The sequence below is a fragment of the Phoenix dactylifera genome, chromosome 7, assembly GCF_051530095.1.
Source record: "Phoenix dactylifera cultivar Ajwa chromosome 7, Ajwa_hap1_PhDact_Kaust_v1.1, whole genome shotgun sequence".
Classification (NCBI taxonomy): Eukaryota; Viridiplantae; Streptophyta; class Magnoliopsida; order Arecales; family Arecaceae; genus Phoenix; species Phoenix dactylifera.
Genome location: NC_143196.1, coordinates 333738 through 347132, shown reverse-complemented (window position 1 = coordinate 347132; position 13395 = coordinate 333738). Strand labels below are relative to the sequence as shown.

The following is a 13395-nucleotide window of genomic DNA, read 5'->3' as shown; positions in this document are numbered from 1 at the left end:
CAGCCTGCCCTCTCCATTTGTTTGCGTGGTTGCAAGGCGCATGAAATATTCAGTAGGGATATTTTTAAAAGAATATATATTATAAAAATATTTTGCATAGGAGTATTTTGAAAATAATGGATTCGTTTGTATTTATATAGTTGACTAAAAGCGAGAAAGAGGGCCAGGTATGCATACGTGGGTTGCAAAAGAGGAAACAAGTCAGTTTTAGTAAGAATATTTGGGAAATAAAAATAATAATAATAACTGAAAACCAGCAAGGAGGCTAACCCTCCCCTCCCCCTTCCCCAAACCAGAGGGACGCTCGCCCTCCTCTTTACCCCTTCGCAACCCCCCTCCTCCCCACCCCTTATCTCTCGCTTCCGATCTCTTTTAATTCGTCCTCTCTATCCATCGTTCCTTCGTCGCCAAGCTTCCTCCTCTTCTTACCCCCCCCCCCTCTTCCCAACCTCCAATCCGATCTCCTCGAATCAATCGAGCCGCCCCACCGTCTCGACTCGTCCCCTCTTCCTCTCTATCTGTCTCTCCCTCTCTTTCTCTCTCTCTCTCTCGCATGGCGGAAGACGACGATTTCCCGTCATCGAGCGATCCGGAGGGAGCGGGCTGCTACTTCAGCGATCAGGATGATGTCCTCGAGGAGACCGTCCTTCAGGGTCTCGAGGACGGCCACGAGGAGGACTGCCAGTGGTCCGTCTCATCGGTGAGGTCTCTCTTCCCTGTCTCCGCCATCTCTTTTATCCCTTCCATGGGCTCCCCTAGGGTTTTCTTTTGCCTGGATTCTTCAGTGTGCATCTCGGGTATCGGTTTCTTGATCCCTCTGTTTGGATTGCTTTTCCCCCAAATTTTTATCTGTCTGCCATGTTAAGATTCGTTCTTATAATAAATTTTCGAGATCGTCTGCTCAAATAACGCTTCTTTCTAAATTATAACGGGAATAAAGGCGGGTTTGAAAGAAAATATAACTCCCTGCAGCTGAAATTAGCGTGCAATTTCTCTTCCTTTCTTTTTTGTGACATCGAAAGGCTGCCTTTTTTGATATATTGTAATTTTCCTTTTATCCTCCGCTGATTTATTGTAGGTTATCACAAAGGAGTCTCTTTTGGCAGCGCAGGTAATGTACTTTTCCCTGATAGGTTGATGATTTTGTTTCGATAATCATGTTGCTTAGTATTTGATTCATTGTTTTCAATGGTTTTCTGATTATTGCAGAAGGAGGATTTGAGAAAGGTGATGGATTTGTTATCTCTAAGGGAGCAGCATGCGAGGACCCTGCTAATCCATTACCGCTGGGATGTGGAGAGGATCTTTGAGTTGCTTGATCAAAAAGGGAAAGAGCGATTATTCTCAGAGGCAGGAGTGACCATCATTCAGCATAAAGACCTTGACTTGTCTAGCTCATCTGACCCGGTGAGATGTAATGTCTGTTTCGAAGATGTTTCTTCGAGCACAGTCACAAAGATGGATTGTGGGCACGACTATTGTAATGATTGTAAGTCTTCTCTCCTTATTTCAAGCATTTGTAACTGTCCCTGAGTTTATGTAATTTTTTTTTTTCGAAAAATAGATGACCTGAAAGCAACTTTTAAACATGCTCTGAGTAATGGTATCTTCACTTCTGTATAGATCTTCTTTGTTGAGCTATATGTTAAACAGTACAAGACAGAAAAACTTTCTTGTTAAGCCTACCTCTACATGGCTCTTGCTCATCATTGGCTCGGCCATGAACTCTAAATCAGTTCCTAAGGAACCGGCAAAACTCATCAACACTTCATGATCTTTTATGGAAAATATGGTGCATTCGCCCATATAATAAGACAAATTTCAAGGTCTGAAATCTATTGCTATTAAGTTCTTTAATTTTCAAAGTTTTCTCTACATTATCCAGCATTCCAATTTATGGTAGCTCGTCAGTCTGCTAAATAATAACCGTTTTTTTTTCTCCTATTTATTTTTCTCGTGGAGAAATTTGTTTAATCTTGATGTATGTATGTTGATTACGCTTCACCCTCAGATCCTTGTGCCATTTTCTTCTTCTTTTTTGACTGATGGACCATTGACTTGGTTCTTTTGTAATTTCTGTAGGTTGGACGGAACATTTCATTGTCAAGATAAATGAAGGGCAAAGTCGGCGCATAAGGTGCATTGCTCCTAAGTGTAATGCTGTTTGTGATGAGTCAGTTGTTAGGAATTTAGTCAGTGCAAGACATCCGGATATTGCAGACCGTTTTGACCGATTTCTGCTTGAATCTTATATTGAGGACAATAATAAGGTTAAATGGTGCCCCAGTGTACCACATTGTGGGAATGCTATACGTGTTGAGGGTGATACTGATTGTGAGGTGGAGTGTGCATGTGGGCTGCAGTTTTGTTTCAATTGCTTATCACAAGCACATTCTCCTTGTTCATGCCTGATGTGGGAGCTATGGACCAGGAAATGCCAGGATGAATCAGAGACTGTGAATTGGATCACAGTTAACACAAAACCCTGCCCAAAGTGTCACAAGCCTGTTGAAAAGAATGGTGGCTGCAACTTAGTTGCATGCATTTGCGGACAAGCATTTTGGTAAGTGTTCTTATGTTTTGTTCTTGTTTATTTTTCTTCTGACTATTCATTTGTTAGAGTGACATTTCTTCAAACATGACATGCTACATTTGAACTCCATTAAGATTTCTTTTTTCCTTTTTGATCTAATGTTTCCTAATTACTAACTTGATAACTTGCATGTGATCTCTTTCAATAATATGTCTGACTATCCATTGCTTGTATAGTGCATCAATAGAAATGATGGAGGTTATTGGAATGCCATATACTTCCTAGCAAGGTTTTAAGTGCTGGTTCATGCCAGCCATGCCATACCATGCTAGGCTGGTGTGCACACTAGCCGTACATGATCTAGTATTCTGCATATCACGAGGTACCGACCCATGCTTACGCTGGTACATCACATGTTCATATGTCTTAGGGCTGCTTCTTACTGCGCAGAACATTTTTTTCTTTTTTCTTTTCCTTATTTTTTTTTTAGCATAACGTGGCTTTTGCTGACCAGTGGCCAGTATGCCCCATGCTAGCAGCCACTTAAATCCTTACTTTCTACTATAATGTTACATGGGCAGTCCAAAATTTGGGTTTTCGATGAGTGTTTACAATTAAAACTCCTGGACACTTCATGAGACTTCAAATAACAAACCTGTTGTCATTACATTTATATATCTCCTTTTGGCAACCATTCCTAGAGGCTCTCGGGTCTAATATAATATATAACAAAGGTTTTATCAATTCCATTGATTAAAAAGAAATGATTGATCACATTATGCATTAAATGAATTGTTTTTTTACTTATTTACTGCAACATCTTTATGTTATGAATGTCTCTCTGTCAAGTTTCTTGAAGGTTCCATTGTCTAACTCTTCTAGACACTTGGACATTGGACACTCATGTTAGGTTCCCATATAAAATTGTCCTCTTTTATGAGCATCTACCTGATTGTCATTTTTAGTGGGTTCATCAGCTTAAATTTGTCTCTTTTCTTTGTATAATAAATTGAACATTTATATAATACTCAGATTAGGTGACCTCTTGGCTATCAATTTTTGACTAGGCCCTCAAATTTATATGGATTGCTAGGGTCTTATGTAATCCGAAGAATGGAAAGAGGGTTGGCTTGACTCTCATTCCGTCTCACAAGATCTAAAAACAAGTGTTGGCACCCTCCAACTGAGATAGTTCTAATCTGACAATTGTGTTATGATTGATCTTTCGGTCATGGGCAACCTTATGGGCATATAGACCCAACAAGTGTTACTAAGCGTGGACATACTTTAATGTTTGACAGTCGTTTGTTGTTTGGTTTCGGATCAAACCACTCTAGTTCGGTGAAAAGCCTCTATGACTCTGTCGAAGTAAGCGGACCACTATTCCTGGCTTTTTGAAGGGGTCCGACCTATACCGACTATCGCCCTCGTTTTCCTTGTCTTTGCCTCTAGTGTCATCTTTTGAAGAAATGCCACACGCTTGATAATGTATTACTATGGAAGTCTAATAGGCGCAGCCCCTCTTAAACTTCTCACGAGTAGTCACCCTCAGACCGATGGCCAGATCGAGCACTTCAGTGCCTTACTTGAAGAATACGTTAGGCACTTAATAAGTGCCAACTAGAAAAATTGGCTAAACTTGCTGGATGCTGCTCAATTCTGCTTCAACTTACAAAAGAGCTCTTCCTCAAACAAGAGCTTGTTCAAGCTTGTTACAGGCCAACAACCTCTTATGCCCCACACAGTTGTTGCTAGGTATTAAGGAAGTAGTCCAAGTGCTTAGTTGTTTGCCAAGGAGTGGCAAAAGAGTGCTGATGTTCATCTTGAGACTGATTCGCTAACTCTAGCCAACATGGTAAGTGGGTTGGTGGAACTGACCTAGGATATGAGAGCTACTATTGAGAAAATTAGGTGCTACTTGGAAGCTTTCATAATGCCAAGGTTACCATGTCTATAGAGAATGTAATCAGGCTGCTGATTGGACAGCAAATTTTCGGAGATCTAATGTTGTATGGAGAAACTTTTTTCTGAAGGAGCTTTTGGAGCGAGTGAGAGCTGATCAGATGGCTCTCTACTTTACTCGTGGAATGGTTCTTGCCCCTGCGTTCGCCCTGGGGCTTTGTTTACAAAAAAAAAAAAACCTTTCTTTGTCTTTTTATCTTTAAACCTTTGATGCCGGCCCACTCCAAAGATACCTTTGGGTATTTTATGAATACAGGCCTAACCTAGTATGTAGCCTGCGATCCTGCTAGTTGTGCTGGCTCAATCCACGAATTTTACAAAATTTTCAGCCCAGTCATGCAAGAAAATCCAAACAGGCCCTAAAGGTTTTGAAAAATATAGCAATGTGTATTGGTAATTAGCACATTATCTAGGGCAACATGCTTAGTTTTCACATTATTTTATAAATTACCACATATATTAGGTAAAATTAAATAATAAAGTCACTAATATATTTATAAATATATTATAAAAGTTTTAAAAAGTGTAGATTTACTTTATGTAATTTGTGGTAATGAATTACGTGATTTTTGACTTATGGTCGTCAGGTAATTATACGGTGTTTGGGACTAATATGAAATAAAATAATATTAAAATAATCTTAAAATCACATTTTCAAGATCTCTAAACCTTAAAATAACTATAATTGAAAAGAATTAAAAAATAATGAATCAGTACTCGATTAAAACGCTTCTATCTATACGATATGGTGTTACCAACCTGATATCAGACCTGTACATCACCCAATACCCAGATTGCAAACCTTGTTGTAAGCTTTCTAGATGATGTTAATGCCTGATTTCTTAGCATTGTTGTCGAAATGAAGAGGTGTTTATATGCGTAAACCCTTTTCTCTAAATCAAGAGTTGCTCACTATATAAAATCTTTTTGTGAAATGAAAATCACTATAAGTGCAAATCTATTTAGATGGAATGAACCATAACATCTAATCCTACAGTGCTAGTGTGTTCTTCCTATCCAAGCCCTTATTTTGTAGGTGTTATCATGCTTGTTGACCTAGAATGGATCTGTTTTCTTTTTCCTTACCAAGTTATAAAGTTTTCTCATGTATGACCATATTTGGGTCGTATAGGTGGTAGTCAAGTTGATACTAAGTCATTTAACCTTAATGATTTTTTTTGTCTCCTGCTATCAAGAATATAGTTGTGATGGACAACCATATGTTCCAGACAAATTTGTTTTAGATTTGAGCTCAATGTCCTTGATTTTCATGGCAAGATTAATCTTGGTTACATTTTTAATCAGGTAGCTAGCTATCCAAGTTATTATAGTCAGCATCAGGTATCTGAACAACAAGGGTCCGGTTTGCTTTGGAGAAGCTAAAAGCAGTTACATATTTGTGGTGGTTGCGCTAGTGGCACACAAATAAACAAATGAAAAAAAAACAATTTAGAGAAAATTAAATGATTGTTAAAATCTGATTCTTGCCTGGCAATATGAACAATAATTCATCTTAAATTTTCACCAATCTGCAACAGTGTGAGGAAGCTGTTATAGAACATCAACAGGTAATATAATAAATAGGCTATATAGACGTGGTTGTTTGAGAAGGAAGCATCCCTCACAGTATGCATGTTACTGAGTTGATATCATAAATTCAAGATGATGCAGTGGGGAATTAAACTTTCGGTACTCAAGATGCATGTTGTGGCTTGGCAAATAGAGAAGTGTAATGACCAAGACATCACTTATAGTCTATTTGAAGCGCTAGGCTTATGCTAGAACTTGCTGGGGAACATATTAGGCCAATAGAGGAAAGGTTAGAAATCAAAAGTTGTCATGCTTTATAAGTGTGGAAGCAACTCATCTTTTCTAGCAGATTCGTAAGCTGATCATTGAATGTGACTACTGCAATGACAAAAATGAGGAAGAGGACCTCCATGGGAAAGATCAAGTGGTCGCATGAATAAATGTAGAGATCATTTGGAATACATCCTATTTACCTGACAAAAGGATGTCCAGAGAAGAAAGAGCTTTCAGTTCCATGTTGAGTACTGTAGACCAGAAAAGTATGCAATGCCCAACCTCATTTATGGTCTGAACTCAAAAACTAGGTATTGTCCTAATTTATACAACCTTTCTTGATTAGATGACACAACTAAGGCACCTTGGGCCATGATCATATTAATGCTGAAATTTCATAAGAACGATTAATTCAAAGATGAAGGACAGTGTTATGTTGTCCTTGTGAAGTGTGCACCTTTTCTTCTTTTTTTGTGTTGTGTGTCGAGGGGGGGGGCACTAGGCCATGTTTGTTTTCTTGTACAGTAATATATGTGGCTCAAGCATTTTGTATGCCACAAATATCAAATCGGAAAAGTTGCATTGCATTCTACAAAGCCGAAGTGAGATTCAGATCTAATATAGCAATGTGTAGGCTATTAGAACCAAAGGTAAGTGCTATTTCATTTCTTGTGCTTCATCCAGTGTAAAACAATATAGGTCTATATCTTGAGTTTAGGCAATATTATTAAACTCAAGGAGTTTTGTTAAGCAAATACAATTGATGCAGTCATCTATAAAGCAACTTTATTTGGATAGGTTCCAAAAGGGTTCTAAAAGAATGAAAGAGATTGATGTCATTTTGTTCTGTTACAACATACTCTATTTGGGTTGCCGAAATATTGATAGTTTGGTGCAAATTACCAGTTGGCCAATTAGTGGATCTTATGATATGATGGGAATTTGACATGGATTGTCATTCTTTTAGGAGTTCGTCTTGGACTCAAATTGAAATCTTACCAGATCGGTCCATCACTAACATGAAAGGAGTGTTGGGGTTTAGTGTTAACCCATGGCAAGTTAGTTGGCTTACTCTTTTTATCTTACATCACTTACCTACCCTGATTTATCATACCCTGCTTGGTTTTGACTTATCCTGTTTGGATACATAGGGGAGGAAAGAAAAGAAGGGAAAAAAAGAGAAGAGAACTTTGGACACTAAAGAAAGGAAGAGAAGTGAAAGATAGTTTCTCGTCTCTCCAAATCTTTTTGTTTTTGGAGTGAAACAAAAGGTGGGTTAGGAGAGGAACCTCATCTCTTAGTTTCTCTTCTCTTCTTTCCTCATTAACTATCCTAACAGGAGAATGTAACTTCTTGTCTTCTCACCTTATTTAACTATCCAAACGGAGAATATAACTTAACGAGCTTTTCTCTCTTCTCTTCCTCTTTTGCCGGTCAATCCAAACATTGTGTTAGAGAGGGTTGAAGGTTGTAGAAAAATAAATAAGAACGAGGGAGAAAAGAGATAAATGGAGAAAAGGAAGCAGCTCATTTCCTAGGGGGCTCTTGGAGCATTTGGGAGCTTATTCAAGAAAAAAAAAACTCGTTCCATCCTCAAGGGCTGGTCTTGAGTGCTGTTTTTCCCAAAATTAGTGAGCTAAGAGACACTTTTATGCATTCTCATGTTCATAGTCGAGTTGATGTCTCCCCTTGTAACTTGGTAATCTTCATCATTTGCATTGTCTTCCCATGGATGTGTTTCGCCAAACTGCATGAATCCTTATCTTGATTTTTGATTTGTTTATTCTTATGATTTCTTTTATAATTGTTGTTATATTGCTCATTATAAGAGCCCAAAGGTTGCAGGTTTGTGTGGAACGACATGTTTGTCCACCAAAAAATGTTTGTAGAAAGACCCTCGAACAAAGTTGTTGGTATCAAATTTTGCATTTATGTTTTGTAACCAAGAATGCTAGGCTTATCTATTCAATAATGAAGTGGGATCCATCCTCATAATAAGAAGGTGGCTGATTGCTGGTCAATTGTTACTTTGGAGGAAAATAGGAGAGTAAAAGCTCTCATCCCCCTCTATAGGCAGCAAAGTACTTCAGGCCAATTAAGGGCCAATCGTGCTCAGACCCAAGATTAACCTGGAACAAGAATATGCTTGTCTGCTGCTCCTTGGACATCAACTTTGCTGATTATGAATTTTCTTCTTATTGTTATCGATTTTATCATATACAAAACCAATTTGAGGAGTTCATTGACGGTTTGAGCCATGACTACTTGCTGAGACAATTGAGTCCGGCTAAGATAGGCTTGAAGGAGGCAATTTTTGGGATTGAGGCCAACAAGGAGTCTAACATTTGGGCAAGCTTTAAAAAAATCTAATTCAGGTTGGGATTGGACTACACTTCCTCGAGGGCAAGGTTGTATCAGGCTCACTCTTGGAATGTGGCCAGTTAACAACCTCAGATTTGATCTAGGTTAGATATTGACAAAATCCTGTCCCATCACTTATTGTTTATGGAGAAAAGATACCGAACTCCAAGCCCATTTCTGTTCCTTGTTTTAGCATATCATCTTTGAGATATGCAGTAGATTTACCAAATATTGAGTAAGATTCATTTTGTATTTTATGCTTAGCTTCACTTTTTTTGCCCTAGTTTAGAAGCAGCAGCAGGGATAATGCTAAAATACAAATTTTAGTAAACAAAAATGAAATTTGGGATATGAGAGTAACCTTTCAATACTTAACCATGGTGTTCTATGCTAATAGTATACAAATGCAAGTCAAATGCATTCTGCAATGTGCATTTTTTTGGGTATAGTAGCTTATAAACCATTACAATTCAACCATGGTCTTACAAGCTACTAGTTATCATCACAACTCACCTAAGTTAAATGACTCTATTTAAAAGAATGCAAATGCGAATTATATTGTTGATTGCAAATAATTTGTGCCCTTATGGTGTTGCAATATTACAACATAGGGGTGCAATTGGGTAAGTTAAAAAATCCCAACTTGTTCTCCAGCTCAATTGAGTTGGGGGTTGAGTTAGACCCAATATGAGCCCAACTGTAACTCTAAACCCTAAACTCTAAGCCAATCACAACCCAACCTAAGCCCTACCAAACCTTATAAATAAATAAATAAATAAATAATTCCTATTTATTTTTCATAGAAATTATTTAGATATTTCATGTTGCTATATGTTGACTCATGTTAAATTATAAAATTATAAGTGTACAATGAAAAATTTAGGATAGTTGAGGCCTCAACCTAATAAATATTAATTTAACAAAATGTTCCGAAACTTTCCCAATATTAAACCTATTCAACCCAACCTAACCCGATTAATATGACCCAATGCATCCCAGCCTGATAGTAACTTGACCAAACCTGAATTTATCTTAAGATGGGTTTGGGTTTGACTGGGTTGGAGAAATCCCAACCCAAGGCCGGGTAGGGTCAGGATAGACTTAGGAGAGAGCTTGGGTTGGGGTTAGCCCTTAACCCAGCCCTACACATGAGTTGCAACCCTATTACAATGTGCGCCAACTGGGCTCCACTTTGCTGCCTGAGAACTAAAACAGGGATACTCATTGACCTCTCCCTGATAGTATAGTAATAACTTCTTGGTCTTGGTTATTCGTTGGTTGCATAGTTAAATATAGACAAACACCATTTGCTCCATCATCTTATTTGTATTGTTTGTCTTGGTTTTTATTTAATCACTATAACATGGGATCCATCCAGGTTATCAAAATTTGTGAATTAAATGAATGCTTTGAAGCAATCTCAGTTTTCTCATCTTAACACTTTTTTTTTTGTTTCATAGTCTACTAGATGTAAAAAAATATATAGACTGCATATATATATATAAATATAAATGCAAAAATGTATAAATACATATTATCTGTATTATTTGGAAAACTATTAGAATTGTATGTACTCAATTCCTCAGAATGATATATATTGGAGTATTTATAAGAGGTTCAACTGGTTTAAAAGTCAAAATCTAGTAAACCATTTTGCTGGCTATTTTTTTTCAAAAAAAAAAAGACCAAGTATTTGAGCAGATTAGAATGCATGTGCAGGGAATGGGTGGAAACTTATGAAGATGAGGATAAAAGAATCATCTGAATGTATAGCAATAATTATAATAATAAAATAAACAAAACTGATTCAGTGACATATATAAAGAGACACATTGTACATGGATTAAAAAATTCCATTAAATCTAGATTATGACAAAGCTTGTTTAATTGTAAATGTTTAGATTAGTGCGGTACCTTATAGTCGGTTGTAATTACAGCCAATAGTGTAATAAAATCAGTACAATGGGAGGTTGCCAATTCAGCTCTTCCTCTCATCTCTATATCACCAAGCCATGGTTCTACTTTCTTTGTATCTTGATGAATTGGAAATAAAATGTACTTGGATGCATCTAATACTTCCAACGTTCTCATTTATTCAGTGGATTCATAATTTTATTGCCTTTCCTCCTATAAATAACTCTGGCATTTTATATTCGCGTCAATGTGGACCAAAAGTATGTTCAATTGAAAATGTGATAACTAGAGTGAATTTATCTATCATGACTGTAGCAAGAATTACTTGTTTAGGAGGATCAGAAAGATAAGTCACTGAACTCTCAACTACATTATCCAATTGGAGGATCTTGATGAGTAAATAAGTGTTAAAATTTACTTCTGTTTGCATTCTATACGTATCATCAGCATATCTGAAACAGTGGAAATTAAGATCTTCAAAATTTTAAACTGTTTATAGGTTTTGTAAATTGTAATGCTTTGTCCTTTTGTGTCTTCGGGAGTTTTGCTTAGAGCAATTAGTTAAAAAGGTAAAAAAAGATATACGTGCCTAAGTTCAGTTGGGAGGGTCCTTTAAACATTAGGACTGTGATTAAGAATTATTTTGTCATTATCCATAGGGTTCCATGAAGTTGAGAATTCTGTGTTATGACCGTGTGTTGCCATATGTTGCAAAAGAATATAGAGGGTATTCTATATTAATCCCATTCTGTGATACTGTGTAACCATAATGATAGTTGGGGAAGATGAGCTCAATTATCACTAATGGCAACAGGAAGTCTATATGCTATTAAAACTTGATGGTTGAGCTATGCTGAAAAAAAAACTTGGAGCTGCATCTTCTATCATGAGCAGTCTGCGTGTTTTGCTAGTAAGTGGAGCTTCCTTGAGGTCTTACAAATGAGGAGAGCAAATATTCAAATTTCTGAGATATATGCTTGAGTCATGCAAATCATCTGTTGCAGGAATTGCATAAATAGTTTTGTGAATAATGCTCCTCATGCAGTCATAACTTAATACGTTTTGTATGTTTTAGCAACTTTAAGATATCCTGCAAACTATAATACAGGCCAGTGTTTATAATTTAATGTCTCTATACAGTTGGCTATGTGGTGGTGCTACTGGGAGAGATCATACATGGTCAAGTATCAGTGGCCACAGTTGCGGACGCTTCAAAGATGATCAGGAGAAAAGGACAGAACGTGCAAGGCGTGACCTTTATCGATACATGCACTATCATAACCGATACAAGGCTCACACAGATTCTCTGAAGCAAGAAAGCAATCTCAAGGAAACTATTCAGGGAAAAATATCTATCTCAGAAAATAAGGAATCCAAGATCAAGGATTATGCTTGGGTGACTAATGGATTGAACAGGCTGTTTAGATCAAGGCGCGTTCTTTCATATTCATACCCATTTGCTTTTTACATGTTTGGAGATGAGCTCTTCAAGGAGGAAATGACAACAGAGGAGAGGGACTTGAAGCAAAACCTATTTGAGGACCAGCAACAACAACTGGAATCAAATGTAGAGAAGCTTTCTATGTTTTTAGAGAAGGATTTTCAGGACTTTTCAGATGATGAGGTCATGGATACGATGAGTCATGTCATCAATCTGTCCAATGTTGTGGACCGGCTTTGCAAGCAGATGTAAGTATGCACTTTAGAAAGTTCTGTATACATACATACATATATATGTACATAATGACAATATCATCCTTGCAGGTATAAATGTATCGAGAATGACTTGCTGTATCCCCTCCAACGTGCGACTCATAATATTGCTCCATATAAGTCCAAGGGCCTTGAAAGGGCATCGGAACTCTCTCTTTGTTGGGATTCTGATCGAAGTATGAGTGTGAAAACCAATCCTGAAGACAGTTGTACCCAACGGAATTCCACTGCAAATGGAAGCGGTACATATATTTGACTCTGCAGCTCGGTTTCTATTTTTATGAAGTTACTAGTAAATAATCTACACTCCTCGTATCCGGTGCTATAGGGTGTTCTCCTGTTTTGCTTTGTTTTTGCTTAAGTTCAATATTCTCTCTGTTCTCTTGGTTAGCTGGAAAGCTAAATTAGGAGCAGCCTAAAAAAGCATTACCTTGGAAGCCACTAACGGACTTCAATCTTCTAATATAGGAGCAACATTGCCGGGTAGATATTCTGTCATTTTGCATGGATCAAGCTCCGACGAGAGTGGATGTTCTTCCCGTAAACGCCCGAGGACAGATACTCTTGGAGGTGCGGCTCGTTTCGATCTGAACATGCCGGCTGAGGTGGTTGATAAGAGCTGAAACCAATCCTCCAGGTTGCATCATTTTACAACTGTACAGCTTTAAATTGAACCGTCATGACCCGGATAAAAGGTTTCCTGCTGTATGTGCTGGTCTTTTGGCTCTTTCGGCATTTTGAAGGTTGGTTTGGTATTAAAACACCGGGAAATAGAAAAAGAACACCATATGTTTATGAAGTCTTCCCTTGTTTTGCATATGACAAACTTCCAGCCATTGTGCATAGGTTCCGTAGAGCCCATTCCCGTCGACCAGTGCGGGGATCTTTCTGGACATTGGGAGGTTCCTCAATTTTTGAACCCCCCATGCACGGGCTTTGAGTATTTTCAATGGGTGGGTTGTTATTTGGAAGTTGGATCTAAGCTTATGATATTGATGATAATGAAGTTAATGACTGCTTTTCATTCCTTTTAAGGTTCTGTTAAATATGTAATCCATCGCACCTGCTGATTCGACGAACGAGCTTGTTTGGTTTATCGGGGCGCTCCT

At 37.7% G+C, this 13395-nt stretch overlaps 1 protein-coding gene across 2 annotated transcripts; it reads left to right on the top strand.

Moving 5' to 3' along the window:
- Positions 1 to 235: 235 nt before the first annotated feature.
- LOC103707484 (putative E3 ubiquitin-protein ligase ARI2) lies at positions 236 to 13320 on the top strand. Of its 2 annotated transcripts, XM_008791988.6 has the most exons (7): positions 236 to 700; positions 1079 to 1111; positions 1210 to 1489; positions 2083 to 2563; positions 11714 to 12262; positions 12338 to 12528; positions 12755 to 13320. In XM_008791988.6, exons 1-7 carry the CDS (start codon positions 554 to 556, stop codon positions 12907 to 12909), a joined length of 1836 nt encoding a protein of 611 aa, XP_008790210.1. In that variant the 5' UTR covers positions 236 to 553; the 3' UTR covers positions 12910 to 13320. The 2 variants fall into 2 exon arrangements, with proteins under 2 accessions (XP_008790210.1, XP_008790211.1); XM_008791989.6 differs by lacking the exon at positions 1079 to 1111 and having other exon boundaries at positions 239 to 700.
- The last annotated feature ends 75 nt before the right edge of the window (positions 13321 to 13395 follow it).

Excerpts from the sequence above, each read along its gene's own strand:
- LOC103707484 (XM_008791988.6), top strand. The coding sequence starts at position 554 with ATGGCGGAAGACGACGATTTCCCGTCATCGAGCGATCCGGAGGGAGCG. Across the intron at positions 701-1,078 it reads GCCAGTGGTCCGTCTCATCG|GTTATCACAAAGGAGTCTCT; the intron begins GTGAGGTCTCTC and ends GATTTATTGTAG. Across the intron at positions 12,263-12,337 it reads GACCGGCTTTGCAAGCAGAT|GTATAAATGTATCGAGAATG; the intron begins GTAAGTATGCAC and ends TCATCCTTGCAG.